Source organism: Camellia sinensis, chromosome 5 (assembly GCF_055761805.1).
Source record: "Camellia sinensis isolate YWXY chromosome 5, ASM5576180v1, whole genome shotgun sequence".
Classification (NCBI taxonomy): Eukaryota; Viridiplantae; Streptophyta; class Magnoliopsida; order Ericales; family Theaceae; genus Camellia; species Camellia sinensis.
The window spans coordinates 208042303-208068217 of record NC_138965.1 but is presented as its reverse complement, the minus strand read 5'-3'; the positions used below and the strand labels follow the sequence as shown (position 1 = coordinate 208068217).

The 25915-nt window shown below is 35.1% G+C and overlaps 1 protein-coding gene across 1 annotated transcript; it reads right to left on the bottom strand.

The window, feature by feature from the left end:
• Positions 1 to 239: 239 nt before the first annotated feature.
• Positions 240 to 6740, bottom strand: LOC114276594 (IAA-amino acid hydrolase ILR1-like 1). Its single transcript, XM_028218373.2, has 5 exons — positions 6257 to 6740; positions 2570 to 2695; positions 2142 to 2456; positions 1478 to 1606; positions 240 to 757 (listed from the first exon to the last, which is right to left on the bottom strand). The coding sequence occupies exons 1-5, from the start codon at positions 6638 to 6640 to the stop codon at positions 371 to 373; spliced, it is 1341 nt and encodes a 446-aa protein (XP_028074174.1). The 5' UTR covers positions 6641 to 6740; the 3' UTR covers positions 240 to 370.
• Positions 6741 to 25915: the final 19175 nt, after the last annotated feature.

Here is a 25915-nt window from a genome sequence, read left to right as displayed (position 1 = left end):
GAGGCAAAAATACAAATGAATGAATTTGACATAGAAACAAGAATCAACCAAATCTTTGAGATAAGTTATATTTTTTACTCTTGTAATTTAACTAATATTTCATTTTGCACCTTACTTTTTTAATTTGAACAATGTTAATTGTATTAAGTCTAATTTTAATTTAGTCCTCCTCATATGACTGACTCATTAAAAATTATAAATTATAACGTCTAATTTTGGATAGAAAGAATAAATAAAAATTGAACTTAAAGTACTGGGTTAGCTCAAATTGAAACAATAGAAACTAGAACAAAAATTGGATCAAACTACATGGGTGAAATGGCTATTTTACCCAAAATTTCTAATGACTAAAAGCATGTAAGTAGAACCTCTAAGATAAAGAAATGGGCTTTCTTGTCAAATTTAGGAGGTATGAATAGGCAAATGCAGCATGAATTGATGCCCCAGTTGGAAGCACATCCTCATCTATGGTGAATAGAGGACTATGAACTGGGTAGATTGATCCAGTCCTTTCATTTCCTATGCCCAAAAAGAGGAATAATCCAGGAACTTTCTCTTGGTAAAATGCAAAATCTTCACTTCCCATGAAGCTTGGAGCCATTTTTGTGTTTTCTTCCCCTACAATGGTGGTCAAGATTTGTTTTACATGTTCATATACTCCTTCATCATTTACTGTTGGGGGAATGGTGGGATGTTCCCTTCCCGTGAAGTCGACCTTAGCCGAGCACCGGTGTACGACTGCTTGCGCTTTTATAACCTGGCACGCATAACAATATGTATTAAGTACCTGTTTTCATGACTCAAATTTGTCACAAGCTTTACTATTGATAAAGTTGTCCTTTAAATCATAATATTGAATATATATATATAAATTAAAATAATATTTCCTATAATTTTAGATAAATTTCATTTGATCCCTATAAATCTAACTTTATTAATATAAATCTCACACTTGTAATTGTATTTCAATGTGCTTCTTTCATCGGTTGTTGTCAATATTTTAGACAGAAAACGCCACATGCCAAATTTAAGAAACCAAAGTGATCCATTGGTGTAATTTATTTAATTGTTTTCTAGGTGACTAAAATGCCCACATATATATGAAAAGTAGAGAGACTACATTGAAATTCAAAAAAAACTATAGGGACTATCAATATAATTTATCTATTTTTCTCTCTTAGGCAGGAATTGTTTAACTACCCACACGAGTCACATGTGAATTTTGTGGGTCGAATATGTTAATGACAATTGACAAAGAAACAACAATGAAATATAATTGAAAGTGTGATGTTTAAATTAATAAAAATAAAAATAAAACCTCGCTCACCCACTTGTTTTGGCTTTGTAGAGATTTTTCTAACTCAGATTTATGAAAGAAAGGGCATATATGTCGTAAAATAATAATAATAAAAAATAAAAGTCAAGCTAGTCCTTGTACTACGTGTGGTTTGTTGTATGAAGTAGTTTAGTTAGTTACCTCTTCTATTCTATCTCTAAGAGAATAGAAGCTTGTCTTGCTGAATGCTCTGAAAGTTCCGGCTATGGTGGCCGAGTCTGGAATCACATTAAACGCCGAACCCCCATGTATCATTGCTACTGAAACCACCTGCAACCATCTCATTCTCGTTAGGTGAAAAGAAAAGGGCACGAGATACTCTGTTCCTAAATCTCTATACTTCTATTCTAGCCTCCCAATATACTCTTGCGTTTTGTTTATTTTGACAAAACATATTATTGGAAAACGTTATCTGAACTTTATAACGCTTGGTATAATAGAAAAAACAAAAGTCAATAAAAAAATCATTTTCGTAGCAAAATACACACTTATTTGAGCCAAAAATATGTTTCACTTTTGAAACCCCTGCAACTATTTTTTCAAACCAAAAGTAAACGTTTAAAAAAACCAAATATAAGAAAATGTTTTTCACGGAAAAAAAAAATCCATAGAAATATATATATTTTTTATAAATATTTTCTGCTCAAATAAATAAAGCCTTTGTCATACACTTGTGTGAGAGTAGGTTGGGAAAATAACGAAGATATTTAGGGACAGAGGACCTAGCTGGCAGCAAGATAGCCTGATTGAATGTTCAAAATCAGCTAATCAAAATTGAAAGGAAATGGTCGAAAGCCGATAATACCTTAGAATCCATAGGATCTGTCTCCCTTGCAACAATATTCTGCAAGCTGATCACTGAAGATGAAGCTGCCAAAATTGGATCAATCGAATTCTGTGGTATTGCAGCGTGACCGCCTTTCCCTCTGATCTCCGCTTTAAAGCTACCACATCCGGCTAAAAACTCCCCTGGCCGTGCGGCCACAGTCCCGGCAGGGTACTTATGCACTACGTGAAGCCCAAAAATGGCCTCAACATTGTCAAGCACACCTTCCTGGATCATGTCTTTGGCACCTTGACCTCGTTCCTCGCCCGGTTGGAATATCAGAACAACAGTGCCCTAAATTAGACATATATGACATGAATTTAGATCATGACAGGATAAGAAGATTTAAACAAAAAAGAAAAAAAAAAATTCTCATAATTGAGTCTTCTTTTTTATATTTTAAATACCAGTAATTTGTGTTGGAGTTGTTGCAGTATTTTTGCAGCACCAAGAAGCATAGAAACATGAGCATCATGTCCACAGGCATGCATTTTCCCATCTATTTTGCTCTTGTGCTCCCACTCCACCATTTCCTACATACATGGATAGAAAACCAACTTTTGAGACCAAACAAACACAATATATAATGAATTCACTAGATCTTGGCCATTTTCGAATTTTTTCGCTATTGAATACAATATTATTTTCTGTTGTCAAATCTTTATGTTCATTTATCTTAATGCAATTCTAATCGTTTAACCATGAGAGAATTTCAAGTCACAAAAATCTCGATATATATATTGAAATTATGTTGGGACAAAAAATAGAGAAATTTAGAAAGAGAGGATCCCGGGTCCTAATAGAATGATAATACATTAACAAGTCCGGTAATTGTATCAACCACCACCCTATTCAACTCAAAAATTCGAACTTAAAGATCCCAATAATTAAGGTTCTAATAGTGTCAACCAAATGTCACTGAACCGCGTGATCGTTTGTACCCTTCCTTATTTGGTTATATGGGTATCTTTGATACAAAATTATGGTTCTAGTATCTCAATTTTAGGCCTTTTTTTCCTCCTTAAAATTGACAAATAACAGAATTTCACTTCCTTGCATTCACTCTGCTGGCCCGCCACGCCTGTTACGGCATCTCTCCTGCTGTTGTTGCCGACACTAGCAGCCACCGCCTTCCAATATCACTTGTCACTTTCAACTATTCTCCAAAAATTTTCTTAGGAGCACTTCAAAAAATTAAAGTTTTAGAGATTAAAATTTAAGGATAAAATTATTTTTTAGGGACTAAGGGTTCGTTTGGTTTGTATTTTTGAGAAATTTTCTCTACAAATAAGTTTTTAAAAGTAATCAAACCAAACAAATTTTCTCAAAAAAATTTCTCAAAACTTGTAAACCAAACAAGTTTTCCAAACAAATCTCTCTCTCACACACATCAAATCAATCACTTTTTCCAAACTCTCTCTCAAAACAACTTTTCGTACTTTTTATCTCTAAAACACATCTCTCAAACACAAACCAAACATACCCTAAATCTTTTTGTTGCGAGAAGTGTTGTTATTATACTTTTAGCGATGAAAATTGAATATTAGTGATGAATTATTATCCTTGAGGAACCAATTTTTTGTCTCAAAAAATAAACTATTTGAGACCAAATTATTTGGTTCTTAAAAGTCTATTTATTAGTGACATTTTTAAAATTGTGTCACTAAAAGTTTCGGGGACGATTTTTTAGTGACTATCCTCATAATGATAGAAATTGGTTCCTAAATGTCTTTTGCAACAAAATTTTCACTTTTAGAGACTAAAAAATTTAGTCTCCAAAACTCTTATATGTTGTAGTAGAGTAGTACTGTTCGAGTGTACAAATTACTTAAAACTACTAAGTGTCGAGTACTGATTGATTAGTGCGAGGCCCATAACACCGACTCATCAGTGCTTGACACATCAATTGATTTCAACCTTTTAACTTATTATATTTTATTTTATTTTATTTTTGGGAAGGAAGAAAGCAGAAAGAAAAGTACCAATGAAAGAGATTAGCTTCTATACTTCAAATCTTACTATAAGAATGCAAAGTTTGGGATAATAAACAATTAGAATATAAGGAGTAAAGGAGGGTTAAGGGATAATATTTCACTTTTGATGGCTACATAAAGAATCAAAATTCTACTTTAAGAGAGGTTTTTGACGTTCCTCATCATACCTTCGACTGCTTTATTTATTATATTATATATTATATGTCAATTTATATATATATATATATATATGGTTTGTCTGTTTCCCCTCAAACATTTCTTTTCAAACTATTCATGGCATAATAATCTAACAACCTTGCTACACACCCCCACTGCGGGTCGACCCTCAGTGACGTGGGCTTTTCCCATTGGCCAGTTTTTTGTTTTTTTTTTTTTTTCTTTCCTTCCAATCCCGCAGTGCCACGTGGCACTGGGGTCACTGGGGATGGCTTTTACTGGGGATCTCGCGCATTTATGATAATCTAATGGGCATTGCATTATTTCATTTGTCTACAACATAAAGAACATGCAATACGGGGTATACTTTGTCCCAAAGTCTCTATCTTCTAATCTTTATTGTATCCGTCTCAAGATTCGTTGTAAAATTTCTATTATGTGAAGACGTTGAGAGCATATATTTAAATGTAAATTTGACATATTCTTAATTGTAATATATATTACATGATCTGGTTGAGAGCGTACACTCGAATATAAAAAATAAGAGACATGAATTTTGAGGACAGATATGTTACCTATTGTATAAAAATAAAAAATTTAAAATAGTCATCCCAAAGATATCCAAATGAAAGTCATAGCCCTATTTTGGAAAGTACGAAGAAAAAAATAATTTTTTAGTTATTTTTTTTGTTTTGAAAAAATTGTGTAAAAAAGTAAAGAGGTAATGTGATTCAATTAAACCAAACTAAAGGTAAACTACTAATAGGTCCTAATAGTTGGACTTAGGCCTCATTTGAGAAAAAACTATTTTAGTAATTTTTTGGGTTTCTTGACTAAAATATAGGGTAAAAAAATTAATATGTTTGGAATGACTTTTTGATTTTTTATGAAAACATATCCAAAAAGTAAAAATAAAAGGAAATCTTTGAGTTTTTTTTAAAAAACTTTTTGACTTTTAGACTAAAAATGCTGCATGCTAAATGAGACCTTAATTCTCATCAAGTCTTATTAAAAATAAATCCTCATAAAATCGTCATTAAAAATAATTTTTTGTGGCGATGTTTTGCATGTCACTAAAATTTGACAATTAGTAACTTTTTTTGACACAATTTTTATAAATTGTCGCTAAAATTTATAAGGGCAAATTACATATACACCCCTCGAGGTTTGGCTAAATTACAGATACCCCCCTGAGGTTTCGAAAATTACATCCCGCCCCCTGAGGTTTGTATTTTCATAACAATTTGCCCCCTGAGGTTTATATTTCATAACAAATTACCCCCTAATTTCTTATGCAAATATAGCATTCAGGGGGGAATTCGTAATTTCTCAAACCTCAGGGGGGCATCTGTAATTTAGCCAAACCTCGAGGGGTGTATATGTAATTTGCCCAATTTATATTTATAAGTAATGACCATTTTCTATAATAAACTTTTTAAATTGTTACTGAAAATTAAAAATTAGTGACTTTTTTGTGACTATTTTTTAAAATTATTGCTAAAATTTATAATTAATGACATTTTTTGTGATAATTTTTAAAAACGTTGAAATTAATAATTGGTGATATTTTTTAATAGTGATCGACAAAAAAACGTCATTAATTCTCATAAAAGCCTATTAAATAATAGCTTTACCCATTAGAATATATAGGTAACTGCCCCATAAGCTAATAAACTGACTTTTTTTCCTAATTGCGGAAATAGAACATAATACATGAAAATGCAATAAATTACATCAATGCCGTTAATGAAATACCATTCGGTATTTAACATTTGGTACAAAAAATTGCTTAACCCAGCATTTACTCAATATCTGAATCAAAAGCGTAAAAATATTTTCTATTTAAATAAATTTATTTTCTATTGACTTCCATATTTCATTATACCAACTGTCAAAAAATTTAAAAAATATTTTCATAAAAAAAAAAATGTAACAGTAAATTACCTGAATAGGCAAAGCATCCATATCTGCTCTGAGAGCAACAAAAGGAGGAGAACCAGACCCAATGGTGGCTACTACCCCTGTTTCCGCCACCGGCCACCGATACTCGACACCGAGCAAGTCGAGCTCGCGACGAATCAGTGCGCTCGTTGCGAATTCTTCGAAAGCAAGTTCTGGGTTCCTGTGAATCTCTCTCCTCAAGTTCTTCATCCAGTTCACTGTGTTGGGTTCATTGGCTAAGCTTTGTATGTGGTCAAGAAATGAAGAAGATGTTGTAGAAGATGAACTCAAGCAGTTTTGTTGGAAACATTGGTTGAGAGAAGAAGAGAGGGGTAAGAGAGAATTGGAGATTAGGAGGAGGATGATGATAAGTTGGAGATGGTCCATTTGGGTGTTGAATACTAGGATCAGGAAGGAGCTTCCTTCTATAGCTTCATTCTTTCTTTATGAGTTGTTTTATTTATAGGAGGGAGAGAGAGAGAAGACTGGTACAACTTCAAACCGTACACGGAGCTTATTTTTAAATTTTAAATTTTAAATTTTAAATTTTATTTTTAATCACTTTTTTTGACTTTGAATCAAAAAAATTCTACTTTTCAAGTCTATTTAACCCTTATAGAAATTTAAAAATCTGAATTTATTTTTAATAAAAGTGGGCTATTAAATCAGAGTGATGTAAGAATAAAAAAAATATAAATTTACAAAAAAAATTATAACTATAATTATTAATATTTTTAAAATTTCTTATTGATTTGTCATTACTTGATGTGATATTTTTCCTAATAAAAATCCATTAAAGAGCAAGGCAAGACAAAACTTGACTTATATTTTTGTTTTTAGCAGGGCATTTTTTTAAATTTGAAAAGTCATCTAAAAAGTAATACTAATAGTTGATTTATTTTTAATTTTTTTATTAGATCGTCTTGTACAGAAAAATTTGAAAAATTAATTGACAATTGAAAAACAAAATATTATGCCTTTAAGGTTTTCAATTTCATAATAAATAGGTCCTTTTATTAATAAATTATCAAGTTAATTAATAGTTTTTAATATTATTAAAATTTTATTTCAATTAATAATTCAAATAATTTTATTATTGTATAGGTAAACAGTTAGAAATTTCACTTTTTCAATTAATTCTGTTAAATAAAAAATTCTAGCATGGAGGTATTTGTAATTTTTCAAACCAGAAGGGACAATTCGTATTTTAAGCAAACCTCACGAGGTATATTTATAATTTATCCTTATAAACTAAAAGTAATGCTAGAAATACTAAACTTTTCTATTAAAGATTTTACTAAATATCTTACATAGGTATGGATCCCACATAAATATAGGATTCACACCTTTTGATAAAAAAATTTAAAATTTCTAACATTTTTTATAAACCAGAAAACTGAAAAATGTAGCAATAACAATTTTTTTTCAGCAGTGATTTAGACTCTCTCAAACTTCAACCCCCACCACCTCACACACACGTGATGGGTGGTGATTGGAGGAGAAAAAAAAAAAGAAAAAAAAAAAAAGTGATCAATCAAAAAAAAAAGAGGGTAAAAGGAGATGAGGGAAAGGGGATCCCAATTTTATTTTTTTTTTATTCATACATATTTTTTTAATTCATAACACCTGGTAGCAATTATGAATTGATGTGAGTGGACATCAAGTCTTTATAGTTGAATGGTCTCTACTCACCTACAATTTGGACTACAAGAGCTTGTGGTCTTTACACGTTTGGTATCTTCTTCAAAAGCTTTCTCTATTTTTTGCCACACGTTTCGTAACTCTTTGATATTTCAACTCTAGATAGAGATGCAAAATACATACAATTTTGGTTTAGTTGTCAGAAACTTTTTAAAATTTTCTTTTAAATCTAAAACATAATTTGGTAAATAAATAAAAAATATATATATTGATCATTTTCATATAATTTTATCTTTTTGAGAGGTTTAAATAATTTTTAAAAAGTCAAAAAAAATATTTATTTTTATTAAATTAATTTTTATTTTTTGAAAAAAAAATTTAAAAACTATTTCTGAAAAACAAACCAAACATAGCCTTGTGATTCAAGTTAATTTTAAATATACTGCAAGTTATATTTAAAATAAATTTTAATTATTCCTTTGTCATGTTTGGTGCAATTTAAATAGATCTATCACCGTAATATTTTCTTAATTTAGTGACATTTGAAAGTGCTACAAAACTATTGGTTTAATGACATTTTTTAGTTTTGTGACATTTTGAACAAGTGTCATTTGTATCCGTGCCACGGCAGATACTAGTGTCACGGTAGATACTTGCAAGTGCCACTATACCATCATTGCTAAAAACTTTCAATGACATTTTGATGTCATGGTAGATATTATTTGTGGCACTATCAAGTGCCATAAAAAAAAAAGTTAGTGACACTTATAAGTGTCATTACACCATAAAGACTAAAACCTTTCAGTGACACTTTAATGTCATGGTAGGTACTATTCGTGACGCTACCAAGTGTCATTCGTGACGATAATTCGTTGTAGAACAATTTGATCCGCTCTTGCGAAGACTCGAACCTCCAACCTCCCGCACCATAAATCTTATACACCACACTATTCCCACTACACCTCTATAGCACCATATGATTATATATGCAACATATATTATTTATATAGTACATGCATCCATATTAATATAAAAGTATATGTATAAACATAATTATTTTATTGAACATAATTTATGTAAACTAAACTATTTACTAGCAAAATAAAAAAAGATCACACTTGGCGACTAAAAATATTTTTTAGTTGCCAATTCTATACTTTTGGCTTCTAATTAATTTTTAGTTGCTAAAAAACTTAACTTTTGCCGACCAAAATTGGATTTGGTTGCCGAAGATGCACTTTCAGCTACCAAAATTTTGGTTGCCAAAAAATTTAATTTTCACCTTAGGATTTTAGTTCTCTCGTACTTAAAATGACCACTTTTGACGACTAAACTTATTTTTTAGTCGCCAATTGTAGACTTTTGGCTACTAAAATTTTTTTGGGAACCAAAAAGTTTTACTTTTGGCTACTAAAATTTTTTTTAGTCGGTAAAACCCATATAATCAGCAATCAAACTTATTTTTAGTCGCCAATTGTAGACTTTTGGCTACTAAATTTTTTTAGTCGCCAAAAAGCTTTACTTTGGGCTACTAAAAATTTTTTAGTCACTAAAACACATATAATTAGCGACCAAACTTAGTTTTAGTCGCCAATTGTAGACTTTTGGCTACTAAAATTGTTTAGTCGCTGAAAGCTATACTTTCAGCGACCAAATTTTTTTGGTTAGGAAATTTAGTCGCCAAATGTGCTTTTTCCTGTAGCGTATATTGAGCTTTATTTATTTATTTTTAATCATTTATTGTGTTTTAAAAATTTAGAAAATATATTGACATTTTTTATTTTTTCAAAAATGTCATTATAAGCTTAGAAAGTTTTTGGCTCAGTGACATTTCTCAAAATGCTATAAAATATTTATTTATGACATTTTTCACTTTAAGTGCCATAAAAAGTAACTTGCACCTATCTAGTGTCCTGACATTTTTTAAAAAATGCCATTGCTACTAAAGTTTAGTGGCATCTGTTGGTAAATGTCATGAACATAATTTTTTGTGTCATTATTTTATAAAATGCCATAAAATTGATGTGACATTTCTTTATTGAAATGTCACTAGCGCCTTATATGTTTGTGGTTCTGTGGCATTTTTCTAAAACATTTAATGCCAATTTTTATTTTTGTGGCATTTTCTAAAAACATGCCACTAGTGTAGTGTCACTAAAGTATAAATTTATTGTAGTGACATTTTTTGTTGGAGTGAAGTGACACTTTTTTAATTGAAATGCCACTAGAGCCTTGTATGTTTGTGGCTCTATGACATTTTTCTAAAAAATGCCACAAAATATTCTTTTTGTAATATTTTTTAAGAACATGTCACTAGTATGGTGTCACTATAATGTGTTTTTGTTATAGTGTATATATATATTTTATTTATTTTAAGAGTACATGTGAGAGTATTAAGTGCATTTTTAGCTTATTGCTTATAATTGAAAAATGACTCTTTAGCTGGGATGGAATCATAGATTTGGATAAGAATATGAAAAGAAAAAAGAAAAAAAAAAGATATACAAAATGTTACTATATTTTATTCTCATTTTCTTATTCACTTTCCCATTGTAAATTCATAACTTAATTCATGATTTAAACACAACCTTAAGGTTGTTGTTAGTGTTGAAAAATATATAAAAAAATGTATTAAGATATATAAAAAATGTATTGAGATATGTAAATATATTTTGAAATAATATTACAATCATATCAAGATTATAAATATTTTGTAATTCTTAAAGACGACCCTTGCAACTGTCATTTGTAGAATCTTTATTGAAAAATTAAGAAATAAATGTTTTTAACTTCTAATTATAATTTTTAATTTTTAATTTAAAAAAAAAAAACTACGGTTAAACCCACCCAATATTTTTGTGTCCTATTATGTGTAGTGAACATCTTTGTAAGAGATATTATTGCACTTTTAACTTATGCTGTGTTTGGTTGGGAGATTTGGGAAGGAATTTGAAAAGAGAAATGGAAAAGGTAGGTGAAATGTGAATAAATCATGCCTATATTTCACATAGTTTCACATACCTTTTCCCTTTCTCTTTCCAAATCCTTTTCTAAATTCTCCAACCAAACACAGCATTAAAATTTGGTTGGAAGTCTATTTCTAGTAAAACTCGCCAATCCAAGCCAACCGTTTGTGTCATGTCCAAATTCATAAAATTTGAACAAACAATTTTATTGATTCTTCCAAGTCTATAAATGAGAGAGAATTACATATCAATAATGATTTCTCAGCAACCTATGCGGTGGATAAACACACGAGGCTGCCATACACAGGGACATTTTTTACTGTTAAGTAATTTCTCACATACGCCCTTTTTGAGATTGACTTTTTTTTGGTTTTTTTTTTTTTATATTAAAATAGTCAATAATCATTTTATTTTTTTATAACTATCAAATCAATTTTAAAAAAAAAAAAAAGTCGATCATTATTCCAAACATAATTTTTTAAGCAATTCAAAATAACCAAATGGTGAAAAAAATCAACTAAAATAGCCAAATTTTTACACAGAGCCATAAGATAAGTAGAAGGTGAAATAAAAGTTTTTTTATTGTGAAATTTTATTATCATTTTATTTTATTACATAAATTCGGTGTCATAGAGATTTTTTTTTTTTTTTAAACATATCATAAATCCGAACACAGAGCAGATGAGAATCTTTCTAAGATTGGATTTATTATTCAATAGTTTTTATAATAATTAATAATATTTTTTTATCAAATATTATTAAAAAATGTCACTAAATATTAATTTTCAGTAACAGTTTGAAAATTATCACAAAAAATGTTACTGATATAAATTTTATTGACAATTTAAAAAATTGGCACAAAAAAGTTACTAATTTTCAATTTTCAACGACAGTTTGAAAAATTCATCACAGAAAAAAATACTAATTGTAAGTTTTAGCGACAATTTATAAAAATCATGATAAAAAAATCACTAATTATTAATTTTTAGTAACATAAAAAAATCATCACAAAAAATTATTTTTGACAATGATTTTTTTAGGACTTATTTTTAATAATATAATTGAATTAGATTTATCCTTAAAATAATAGATGATTTATTTTCAAAATCATATTTACAATATATATTTTTATTATAAATGAGATCCGACTATATGCTTTTATAATTATTCGATTAATTTAATTTTTTTACATGCATCATATGCTTATAGGATTTTTAAAAATAAATGATTATTTTATTTAAATAATTAAAATAAGAGCAGTGATTGGGAGCTCTAATCCAGCAACTCTAATGCCAGCTCTAATGAGCTGGCATCGAGGAAGAAAAAAAAAAACAAAAAAAAAAGCAAGACACATCTATCACATTAGCAGTGATGGACCTTACTGCATTAGTAGTGACTTTAGAGCTCATTATTTAGAGCTCTAAATCATTTTTGTTAAAATAAAACCTAATGTGTGCACATAGGGACGTTTTGGCAACATAGTATCACCTCTCTATTTTTTTCACACAAAAAAATCAAAAATTTATCTTTTTATTAATTTTTTAAAACACCACATAAAAACTATGTATAACAGTGATATAATATCATTAAGGACACGTGAAAGGTTACTTTGAGATGTGAGTTGGCTTTTTGATTTTGGAATATTTACATGTAGGTCCTAATAAGTGAACTTATTGTCTAATAGGTCTTATGAAAAAAATTTGTCATAAAAAAATATCATTAATTATAAGTTTTAGCGCAATTTATAAAAATTATGACAAAAAAGTCACTAATTGTCAATTATTAGTGACATATATAAAAAATTATCACAAAAAAATTATTTTTAGCAACAATTTTATCAAGATTTATTTTCAACAGGACTTGATACGAATTAAGTCTAACTATTATGACCTATTGGTAGTTTATCCTTTGATTTTTTGATTATTTAAGAATTTTTTGAGTAATATCACCTCTCATATTTTTTATCCACAAAAATCAAAAAAATTGCTTTTAACCAACTTCTCAAATCAGCCCTTAGCCTAGGGCTAAAAGACTCATTTGTGATAGACTTTGTGACTTTTTTTAATTTTAATGAGAGAAAAAATAAAATAATTATGGATTAGATATGATATTTTGTCTTATTTAACTAAAATAACTTATTTTATCCTATATAATTATTTAGCCCAAATTTTCATCCCAAACAGGGCTTAAGTTATATTAAAAAAAAAAAATTCAGTCCAATTTTTTCTACGCAATAAAGTCCCCCCCCAAAAAAAACGTGAAAGCAACCACAAAAACTGAATTTGTATTTTTTTGAATTGTTAGCGGTGAAATTGACAAGCACATTGACGCTCTAGGATTAAAATAATAATAAATAAATAAATACAAAGGCACATGTTATGCAATGGAATTGCAATGTGATCCACATTTAACACGATGTACACATTGCAGCTTCAAACGAAGACAAATGTAAATTTGTACTCTTCACGTGGACAGCATGATGCTCGCCAAAAAATGCGACTTTAAAAAAAAAACCCACGTTTTTCTTTATCTTATGAATAAATTATTAATAAATCTTAATAGTTAACCTTAATTTTTATTAAAAAAATAGTCTTATTAAAAATTATTGTTAGAAATATTTTTTTATGACTTTTTTTATATGGCACTAAAAATTGACTATTAATGATTTTTTTTATCACAATTATTATAAATTGTCACCATATTTATTAGGAAAATACATGAGACCCCCAGTGGGGGTGCTGGGGTCCTTTCTGATTGGCCCAAAAACTGTTTGTTTTTTTTTGTTTTTGTTTTTGCTTTTGTTTTGTTTTTTTTTTTTCAGCCATTGGCAGCCCCCCACGTGGAGGTGGGGGTGCTGGGGTCACCCCCACTGGGGTCCCCAGCATTACCGAATTTATTATTAGTGACATTTTTATGTGACGAATTTTTTAAATTATCGTTGAAAATTAAAAATTAGTGATTTTTTTTATGACAATAAATATGTGTGAAATTAAGTAAAATATAAATATATTATATTCACATTTCACCTATTTAATTTTACACACATTTTTTCTTTTCCTTTTTTTTTTTTTTTTCTTTCTAAATTCATCTTCAAATTTTAACCAAATACATCCTTAACATTATTAAGCATTTGACTCCAATACATTACGAAGAATAATGAAAAAATTACAACTTAATAATTATATCTGCTCCAAGCTACGAAATGGTGTCCCCATCGTACCTATTAGCTTCATGGAAATTGTGATAAATTACTTAGCTTCATGGAAAATGTGATTAATTACTTGATCGGCCAATACCCCATGAGGTACTTGCAGACATAAATTAAATTATTGATACGAAGAAAAGTAGTGTAGTATTCACCCGTGATCAACTTTTGCATTAGGTAAGTCCAAATCAGTGACTAATTTGAGACTACTACCCACATTTTCGTTGCCAAACTTGAAGTTGTGCCAATATTTCCACAAAATCGAGCCACCCAATTACCCTTGGGTGTTGTTTGTTTGGAGGGATTGGAGGGTGAAATAAGATTAGAGGGTGATAGAATTTATATTTGTTGTTTGGTTTTCTAATTTTGCTCAGAACTATTAGTCCCAAATGTTTTGGACTATTTTGTCCCATGGGAAGAGGTGAGACACAAATGGAGGGATAAGAGGGATATGTGATTAGGTGGTATAATGATCATTTTGACCATCTACTATTTAATTATGTATTATATTTAGTAAAATTCAATACAATTTAAATGTCTCAATTTTAAAATAAAATAATTTAATTTAATTTTTATTGATGTTTTATTTATTTAATTTTTTAAAATAATTTTTTATAGATATTTTATTGATGTTTTATTTTAAAATTTTGTTTATATTTTATTTAATTTCATTATTTAAATTTTAATAGATGTTTTATTTAATTTCATTTTTTCATTATTATTATTTTTTTAAAATAAATTTATTTAAAATTTTAATTAAAAAATAACATACATTTTTATTGATATTTTATTTTTATTTTTTTTAAAAAAATAAATTTATTTAATTGTGGAAAAAATAAAATAAAATAATTTTTTTATTTAATTTAGCTAAAAATAATTAAAATATTAAAGATATCTTTAATATTGCTATTACTTAGTAAATAATTGAAAAGAGTAAAATAGTCATTTGAGCATTTATCATTCTTCATAATATTCTAAACATATTCCATCCAATCAAAGTCTTTTCCTGATATCTAATCACATAACTAAATAAATAGTTCAAGGACTATGAATCTCAAGATTACAATTCGATAGATTTCAATCCCTCGATTATCCAGTCCGTCCAAACAAACTAGCTCTATTCAAATTACCTTGGTTGCACCATCCATATTGAACTTAAACCAACATTGGGTTAGCAAGACTTAAATAATAAAATTATTAAGGAGTGTTTTGAGAAGATGGTTAAAAATTGACTTTTTAAATTTTTTTTTTTAATTTTTAAATTTTTTTTTATGAGAGAGAATAGATTAAAAATTAAGAAGTGACTTTTAACACATTTTTTAAAATAGGCCTAAACATAGGATTTGCAAACTCTAGTCTCTAACGTGTGGCTTTTGTTTTGTTTTGTTTTGTTTTTTTTTTTTTTTTTGTGTCTTTTCTCTCTCTCTTCAATCTAGCACTTAATTAAGAGCATCCTTAATAGAATCCCTAAATGTCATTCTTACATATTTTAAGGGATTAGTGGCTTCCTATACCATTCCATTAGAGCCCTTAAATTAAACACTTCCTTAAAATAGGAATTGCTACAGCGATTCTTTATTTGTAGGGAGTCACTATAACTCCCTTATATATATATATATATATATTTAGGGACTGCAACACACATTTATGATTTTTATTTTCTAAAATTTATAATTAAAAATTATATTTTAATAACATAAAGAAAAGTTAGGGAGTTTGCTAATATAATAGGGAAATAATAGGGAGTCTTTTGGGAAAAATAAATAAAAAAGTAATTTTTAAAATAAGGAATAGATTTTTTAATAATATTTTAGGATAAAATTTAGATAATTTGAAAATGCTCTAACTGAGTGTTGTAAAAACAAAAACAAAAACAAAAAATAAAAAACAAAAAACAATAACAACAGCAACAACAACAACGTTCAACCTTCCATACAAGCTGTGGCTAAATATGTTCAACCTTCCATACAATCAGTGGCAGCGCCACAGCTGATCCAGGGGTCATATGTCCTGAGTTTTGGAATTATTATTTCTTTAAAATTTTCTTTTACAAATGTAAAGAAAATATTTTAAATAAAAAATTATAAAGAATTATTTAGAGTAAAATATTAATAATATTTTTAAAATTATAAGAATAATAATGGTTGTTTTTTTTTAATTGAAAATAAAGATATTACGAGAAGTCATATTATTATCTATGAAAATTTTAATACAATGGTAATATCTATCATTATTATTGACATACAATTATAATTAATCTCAATAAAAATTTAGAATTTATTGAATTGTTAGTTACATTTGATATGTAGGGTTCATTCTCTATGTGTATTAAAATTGTTAATAGTTTCATTAAAAAAATATTTCATTATTAAGCATCAATTAAAATTAATAGTTTAATAAGCTGTAAAAAATTATTTCATCAATAAAAGTTCATTTTAAATTAGTAGTTAATGTAATTAGTGGCAATTAATAGTTTTATAAGCATCAATTAGTATAATTTTTTTCATTTTTTTATTATAAATTAATTATTCTCAATTAATTAGTATAAATTATTATTTTTTAATTAAAATAACACCGAAAAGCCTCCAAAAAAAAAATGAAAACCCTAGCTCTGGCGGAATGAACTGGCGCTAGGATTTCAGAGTGATCCACAGAAAGAGAGAGAGAGAGCTAGGGTTTAGATCGCGATGGTTCAAATCAACTTTTCATCCCGCCGACAGCCCTTTTTTCTCCTCCTCCTCCTTCTCCTCATCTCACCGTCGACATCGATCGCGAAGAGGAGGAGAGAGCTAGGGTTCACGCTATCGATCGCGATGGTTCAGATCTCCTCATTCTCATCTCACCGCCGGCGTCAGGGTTTACGCTGTCGATCGCGATGCAGAGCGATCGGAGAACAAGGGGAAGAGAGAGAGAGAGAGAGAGAGAGCTGTTTGTCAGAAATCGCCTGGGTTCGTCGAACATCGCCTGAGTTCGTCGGAAATCGCCTGGGTTCGCCGAAAATCGCCTCTCCCGTTTGTGTGACCACAGAAAGAGAGAGAGAGAGCTAGGGTTCAGATCGCGATGGTTCAAATCAACTTTTCATCTCGCCGGCAGCCCCTTTTTCTCCTCCTCCTCCTCCTTATCTCACCGTCGGCATCGATCGCGAAGAGGAAGAGAGAGCTAGGGTTCATGCTATTGATCGTGATGGTTCGGATTTCCTCATTCTCATCTCACCGCCGGCGTCAGGGTTCACCCTGTCGATCGCGATGGAAAGCAATCGGAGAACAAGGGGGAGAGAGAGAGAGAGAGAGCTGTTTGCCGAAAATCGCCTGGGTTCGTCAAAAATAGCCTGAGTTCGTCGAAAATCGCCTGGGTTCGCCGAAAATCGCCTCTCCCGTTTGTGTGAGAGAGAAAAATGAGTGTTCTTGATTTATATACATAGCACACTTGTAATTAGCATCAATTGGAAAGGACATTTAAGTCATTTTGAACCAGAGAGATTAGCTGCGTGCTTAAGCTGAATTTATAAGCACCCATGGAGCAACTTTTAGATTTAAGCCGAAAATGGCTTAAATTAAGCTATAATCTCTGCCTTATAAGTTGTACCAAACACACCAATATAGCTTAATTTAAGCCAAAAGTTGATTTAAGCTGAAAAAAAGTTTACCAAATAGCCCCAATATCCTAACTCATACTGCAACACAGAAGCAATCATAAGAAATCAACACTAGGGCTAGTTAGAGATACCACAAAAGCTCCCATTCTAGAGAGGGTAAGCTACAAAAATCACACCCATGGAGTCCAAACAAACACAAATACAGAATATAAGCAGAAAAAAACTCAAAAAACAAATCGAAACATAAATTTGGATAGGAAAAAATCAAATATGGTAGAAGATTGGACACGGCGTGGTGGTGGTGGTGTCGGCGATGGGCAATGTGCGGGGAGCAAATATTTCAGCAAGCCCGTACTCCTTTCTTCCAAGCTCCGTTTCTGTCCGATCACCTGAAAGCACAATGAGGGTGAGCTACCCGGCGGTGTGTGGCCGGAAAGCCCCTCCAACGATCTAATTAGCACACACCTTAGAGAGAGGAGAGAGAGTTTGGGTGTAGGAGTTCCTTAAAAAAAGTGTTCGTCCCCACGTATGGGGGGCGCAGACATGCTTATATACCCTTCTGCGTCCCAAACCTGCTCCCAATGGTCCCTCGACACGTGGCTCTGCTATCCCATCTATCAGCACAAATCCTGCTGAGCGTCACCTAATCTCAACTGCCCGTTCACTCTGCTGGGAGCTCGACAGCCAAGCTGCACCATCTTATCCGCCAACGGTCGTGCTGTGCTTCTTATCCAAGCACTCCACTAGCTAAGCTTAATAAGGACCGGGCTAGGCAACATCTCGACAAAGCCGAGCAAATAGGTACCTCGGCTGACCACGCCTTTCCGGGCGCCGGTCACTTAACTTGACTGGCTTCGCCTCCGTCAAACATGTAGCTCGGTCCAACCAAGCGTTGTCTTAACCAAGCAACTTCTTTCCAAACTGGGCCACACATCCTCGGCCCAACACTCTGTCCGGCCCAAATCTGTCGGCACAACTTTGTCCGGCCCAGATCTGTTCAGCATAACTCTGTATCATTAATCTTCCTCTCAATTGCCCCTTAATTCTGTCCGCAAAAGCGTGACTGGGATTACTCACTTCGACCGGGATAACATTTCTTCGGTCTTCAGAATGCTAAATGGTGACCGGGCTAGGTAACATTACTGTCTACAAACTTGCCCGGTTATACTCCTCGGCTGACGTCCTCTTTTTTGAAAGTAGCCCGGTTGGCTCCTCAACTCTTCAACCTGTCTCTTCAGTTCTGACGTCGCCATAAATGGGGACACGTGGCGGGCTGCCATTGGTTTTCGAGCAGCCAACCCGCCGTTTTGCCAGAATTTGAATTTGGGCGGTCTCTTTTCCTCTATAAACATGCCCCTGCCTTCTTCCTTCCGTTCTTATTGCCTCTCTTGCTTATCAAGCTTCACAGAGCTCCTGCCCCTTGTTCCTTGCCAACGTTGAGTTTGTGCTTGAAGAAGAGGACTCTGCCCTACGCTCGTAAGTCCTCAAACTTCTCTTTTGTTGTCGTTTTCTTTGATATTTTGCATATTAGGGCATGAAATCGTAGCTTTTAGGCCTTGGGCACCTAAAACCATCCCAAACCCTCCATTGTTAACGGTGTTCTTCATTTTTCCTGAAGAACACTAGAACTGGGGCGGACCGGGCTCTTGGTCTTCATTTAATCCAAAAAACCAATCTAACCGAGCAAATAACATGTTTGTCTCAACCCCAGCAAAAACCGAGATAGCAAAAGGAATTGGTCGCTCAACCGGGCTAATATCTGGTCTACTTGGGCGACCGAGCTCCTCAGTTAGCTTAGACGACTAAGGTGGTTTGGCACTCTTAATGATCGAGCTAAAGTCTAGCTCCCTTCGCGCGACCGCGCTCACACTTACACTTGCCATCATTTTCCTGCAGAGTCCAAGGGGACCACTGTCCATTCCTGAGGCTCTCAGGGCCGAGCAACAACCAATTACCACAGTGCCAAACCCCTCAGCCGAGCTATCCTAGGCCGGCAACAAATAGGGAAATTCCGCTTCCTAGTGGATACTCCGGCCGCGCTGGCTGCGTTCAGGGAGGAGTACGGCATCCCGACCGATGTCCACTTGGAGCTCGCAGAAGAAGAGACCACGCCTTGGGGTAGAACAGAACAATGCTCCTTCACCGTGCTGTCGATCATCGAAGGAGGCCTGCGCTTCCCATTCAATCCATTAATTACCGAGTTCCTGCGCCGAACTGGGCTAGCACCCATCCAAGTGTCCACCAACACCTACCGGATAATAAACGGTGTGCACGAACTAAACAACCGGCTAGGCACAAACTTAGGCTTAGCCGAGATACTACGGTAGTACACCCTTGGTCATACCGGCGACGGCCTCGCCTGCTATCTTAAGATCAGGCCGGGCAAGGAGAAAATTGTAACCGGCACCCCGGACAAAGACTTGCATGATGACGATTTTTTCTGGGTGTCGGGCAATTACGAAACAGCCGACGTACCGGGCTGGTTTATAAGCAAGGATTTCGGTTCCTCATGTAAGCCGCTCAAACTTGCTTGGTCAGCCTACCTCCATTTTGTGATTAACCAGTTTTCTTGTTTCTTTTGCAGCGATTCAAGCCTTACAGGCCAACTACCAATTTCCCAACGTAGAGGCAATTCGGACCTGTAGACGTCCCCGAACGCCCCGGGAGGAACGAGCTCCCGTTCTGTTCATTTTGGGGTCACTACAGCTCAGGACTCTCAAATTCGTCACGGTTCTAAGTCTGAACCAAAGAGTCCAAATCCGGCAAATCGTTTTGAGAAAACAGATTTTTGGAAGAAGTGCCAAACATGGACTGCTTCGCCAGATACAGAGTCGCCACATAAATGTTTTTTAATGGGAAATTTAGGAAACCCTGACTCGGTGCCAAAGGCCACGTGTCCGTCATCACCAAAGTTGCCTCGGCTCGGGAACTTGGGTACGATTGGGGAAGGTCACTTCGTGAGCACCCCCGCTCGCCCGATCAAAGATCGGCCTCTACTAACCATGATATCTATTTTTGAAAACATTGTGCGTTCTTATTCCGGTTTATTAGCCTAGGTTACTATGTGATGCGCACAGCATACAAGTATAGACTGGGTCGCCTGAATTGGAACAAAACATTTCATGTTTGTTTTTGAAAGATGGTTTGCTACTCGCAAGTAGGCTTAAAATGCAGATTTTGCCACCCGCAGGTGGGCTTAGAAAAGATGATTTTGCCACTATCTAGTGGGTTTAAAACAAACAGTTAATGATTTATTCCAATCCAACTAACCCAACCTTCACCCACAGGCATTCAGGCAGTTATATCACATAAGCAATTAGCCTCATGGTAAGCATGCTATTCATGGCAGCACTCACACGCATGCAAGGATGCTAAAGCATAAAACTTACCGAGTACTCCGAGCCAAAACATAAACTACATTAGAAATCATGCATGAATCCTAAGTATACAGAAATGCCTAATGCAACACATGCAAAAATGAAACTATAGCAGGCTCGGCTATTCTAAACATGGCATATGGAATGCTACAGCTAACATGTATTCAACTTGTAATTGAAATACAAATGCAGTTAGGATGATGTGCCGAGCCCGGTGCATGCAAAACAGATGAATGAATGCAAACATGCTATCATACTGTATGCTAATTGAAACATGCCCTAATCTAACCATCATAAGCAGGTAAATAAAAGGGAAGAAAGACGTGGGGTTGGAAGACATACAACACACACACGCACACTTATTACAGTTGTGCCCCCCGCGCAGAGGGTCCGAATAAATATACAGTCCCGAATAAAAGAATATTACAGTCCAAATATTACAGTCCGAATAATATACAAATTCCTAATTAATTAACAAATTAACTAAGAAAAACTGTAAAACTAGCGTGCAAGCCAGGGACTGCCTTGCTTCTGATGAATGATGCATGTCTGGGTTGCCTTGCGCGGAAATCCACTGGGATGCCCCAATTAGCCTCTGTTTATACCTTTTTTTGAAATGCGCGCCAAACTCTAAAAAGTTGCTGATTCTTCATTTTGCTACAACAGAGAGCAAGAAAGGGGCATGGCAATGTATTTTCACAGATATATGCATGCCTCGATCCTCGTGCCACCAATCACGCATATCGATGCATGATGGCAGAGGGGTCGAAATGTGCAACTCAATATAGAATGAATGCACGTGTAAACACAACAAGAACCTAACTCCATCATGGGTAATCCGGAGTGTCGGTGACTTGGAATTGAGACACGTTCCATCACTCGGAGTATGAAGCGTACCTCGTTTCCCGTGCCCGGGCTAACTCCTATCCCGAACACGATGCAATATGCATGACATGCATGAAATGCAACTAAGATACAGCCTAGTATGCACAATGCTATGAAAAAGAGGTGCCTCGAAATGCGTGCACATGGGCACGCAAACTGAGGAGATGACTGAATGCGATCTAAGATACAACCTAGTATGCACTATGCTGTAAAAAAGAGGTGTCTCGAAATGCGTGCACACGGGCACGCGAACCGAGAAAATGACATACGCAATGTAAATGACATGGAAATGTGATATGGGCTTACACTAACATGAGAGAGCCTCAGCCACACTCACATAAGAGGCCGATGGATGAAAATGAAGTGCCTCGAAATGCGTGCACACGGGCACGCAAACCGAGGCAATGGCATACGCAATGCAATATGGCTAAAATGGCATATAGAATGCAACATGGACTTATACTAACATGAGAGAGCCTCAGCTACACTCACATAAGAGGCCGATGGATGAAAATGAAGTGCCTCGAAATGCGTGCACACGGGCACGCAAACTGAGGCAATGGCATACGCAATGCAATGGCATGGAAAATGATATGCAAACATGCTAATGGAATTTTCAGCAATGAAATGTGGGGGAAAACAGCCCCGAAATGAGGCGAAAACACACCCGATGCATGGAATCTCTCCCGAAATGCAAAATTAGGCACATAGAATGAACTACAGCTATACAAAGCATGCATAATTGGTACATGAGATGAAAAGACAGAAGCAAGGCAGCCTCAAAATAAGCATTTTTACAGTACAAATCATGGCCAAACAGCAAGCAAAGATAGGGCAACAATGGCATGCAAAAATGGCCCTAAACATGAGATTATGAAGCAACTCACAGCTGCTAACTCCAAATAGGTTAGGGCCCTTCAACAACATTGAAGAGGGACCAAAAATAAGCCACTTTACAGAACTGTAAAAACCCTAAAAACAAACATAGATATGGCTAAGCTCTTATGCAAGAAAAGGGGGGAAAAGGTGGCCAAAGAGGCAAGTGGTATATGCACAGCCCAAAATGAAAAATTCCCTTCTATAACATTGAAGAGGGACCAAAAATATGCATATTTACAGAACTGTAAAATGGCCAAAACAGTATACAAACATGCTAGAAATGCAATGCAAAATGAGGCTCAAAAGTGGCTATAACACAAAGTATACAAAATATTCATCAAACAGCCAAAGACCCTTAATGAAACATGAAGAATGGGCCAAAATAAGACTATTTTTAGTTCTGTAAAATGACCAAAAATCGAAGCATAATAGGCGGCCAAAGCATGCAAGAAAATAGCATTCAAGGAAGATATTGAAGCAAGTGCAAGATGGGGGGCTCGAACAGAGTTGAGCTCTTAAGAAAAAGTGAAAATGAGCTCAAAATAATGACCTTTTCAGTTTTTGTCGGAGCTCAAAACAATAAGCATGTATGGCTAAGAAATGTTGCAAAATTAAGCTCAAAAGAGGGGAAATAGGACTTACCTTTGAAGACAAGTCTTGGATGCTTCTTGGCTTGAGTTTGCAGCACCCTTAGGCCTTGGAGAACACCTTCAAACTTCTGGAATGGAGGATGGAAGGGTGGGGGTTGGTGGTGTAGAAGAAATGGTGGTGTTGGACTTGGAGATTTTCAAGGAAATGAGAGAGATGGAGGAGGATTTTGTATACCAAGCTTGAAGGTGATTTTTTCTAACCTCTAAAACCAATGCTTGCAGCTGGTTATAAGGACCAAAAGGAGGGGGAGCATGGAAGGAAAGGGTGGGGGAAAAGGACCAAGGCTTTCCCCCACAAAATATCCCCCAGATACAGATATTTTCTGGGGGAAACAGCTATACAGCTGTAAAGTACCAGGCATAAGGAACATGGCCGGCCACCTTTTGGGCTTGCAGGTGGCCGGCCGGCCACCCCCCCTAGCCGGCCGGCTAGGGGTCAAAAGGGTCAAGTTCACTTAGTGGCCGGCCACCACAAAAAGGTAGCCTCCCAGGTCCCCTCATCACAACCCTGTGGTTCGAATTTGGAAACTCTAAAACAGGAGAGAGAACAAGCCATTTTTATGAGGGGTTCAAAAGGTTCAATTGGAGTTTCTAGCCGGCCACCAACTTTTAGGGTCCTCCCATGTGTGTACATCACAAATATGTGGTTTGGGGTTGAAGAAAATGGCTCCAAGGTGTTCAACATTGGCTCGGAAGTGAGAAAAACGGGTGCCGGAGGGCGAAAATGGAATATAACTGGTTGCTAAGATAATTGCTGGCCTCCCACCCTCCAGTGACCTTCCTGGTGATGAAACAGAGGCACCTGCCGAAAATGAACGAAAATCGATGCAAAACGAATGCTCGGGGGCCAAAACACGCAGTTCGGGGTCCCGAAAATTGCCTGTTAAGCACCGAAAGTGGCATTCGGCCACGAAGTGGGTTTCTCAGACCCCAGTGTCCCTCAAAAGGGAGTAGAAAGGAAGTATGCCAAAATTTAGAGGAAACGGAGATGGTTAAGCGGTCCCGAACCGAGGCAAACGGCCAACGGTCCCGAAAAACCGAAAACCGGACTCCAAAATGGGCAAAATGGCCTGCGGCCACAAAATATAGCCCACGGCCACTAAGAGATGGTCTACAGGACCTCTCCCTTCCCTCAGGAAAAGAAACAGAGAAAATCGAGTCTGGTTCGCAAACCGAGGCAGGCACAGAAGAGGGTTCGGAAATCCGGAGGCAGGGCTCACGGCCGCGACTCTGAGACTTCTGAACGAGCACGATATGCAACATCACCAAGCGCTCAATTGGTGACGTCTGAGTCTTAAGGTTGGTCAAAAATGGGGTGTCTACAGGATCGTGCTTCGCTATTCCCACCGAGATTGCAACGATTTGCTCGGTTACACCCCAACCTACAGGTACTCTGCTCCGCGCCGGAGTAAAGTAACAAACTTCCTCTGTGCTCCATCGCCACCTCCAGACCCTACCCTTCCTGACGTCCCCTTAATCCGGTTGACAGACGAACAAGAAATGGCCAAAAGAAGCCGAATCAAAAACCTGCTCACCGCAACCTCGGCCGAGATACCGAGCGTCGTCGCCCGCTCCCCGGCTGTCGGTCAATCAAGTGCCGCTGTGATCGCCTTAGCTTCTCCAGCCGCCGAGCAGTCTAGCAAAGAAACACGCCGGGCTGGCAAAAGACCACGGGCAGATCCCTCTGCCGAGCTCTTCGCCGAACTAACAACCGAGCAACCTGCTGTCACAGTCAGCCCCATCCCAGCATGGCGGCCATAGCTAAAGCACTGGGGCAAAGAGATCCTGGCCAATACTTCGGTCAAAGGCGACAAGGAGCACTTGCTTACCTTCGACCTCTCAAAGGCTCTGCTGCTACCCAGCGACGTGGTTGGCAGCGACCACGTTCCTGACATCCGGCTGGTCAAATCCGCCGTGAAGTCCATGACCAGGGTAAGAATTTCAATCTTCTGCTTCAATTTTCACAAGTGTTTGCACGGTTTCTTCTCTGATCAAATTCTCATTTTGCAGGCCATCCAAAAGCAGCACTTGGTCATGGAGCGCATCCACAGACTTCGGCAGAAGGCGAGTGATATCGCCAGCCAAGTCGAAAGCCTCCAAACCGATCTTGGCCGAGCAAAGTCATTGCTCGATGCCGCCAATTCCGACAACAACAGGTTGCTCGGCCAACTTGAAGCAGCCGAGAAAAAGAAAGACGGGATCCAGGCTGAGCTTGACGAGCTGAAGAAGTCGAGGAAAAAAGACTGCGAGGACGCCAATAACGCCGGCTTCAATAAAGCCGAGGAAAACTACAAGAAACAAGTCTTCGCCACCCAGGACATTTACTTCAAGACTGGATGGAAGGCTGCCTGTCAACAGCTCGGTCAGGGTCCTGACACTGACGTGTTTGCCTCTCCACCGGCTGTTTTCTTACCGACCTACCTCATTCCATATGCCAATGACGTCTTCAGCGCGCTGCAAGTTG

Excerpts from the sequence above, each read along its gene's own strand:
- LOC114276594 (XM_028218373.2), bottom strand. The coding sequence starts at position 6,640 with ATGGACCATCTCCAACTTATCATCATCCTCCTCCTAATCTCCAATTCT. Across the intron at positions 1,607-2,141 it reads CAGATCCTATGGATTCTAAG|GTGGTTTCAGTAGCAATGAT; the intron begins GTATTATCGGCT and ends AGATGGTTGCAG. Across the intron at positions 758-1,477 it reads TTAGAGATAGAATAGAAGAG|GTTATAAAAGCGCAAGCAGT; the intron begins GTAACTAACTAA and ends TATGCGTGCCAG.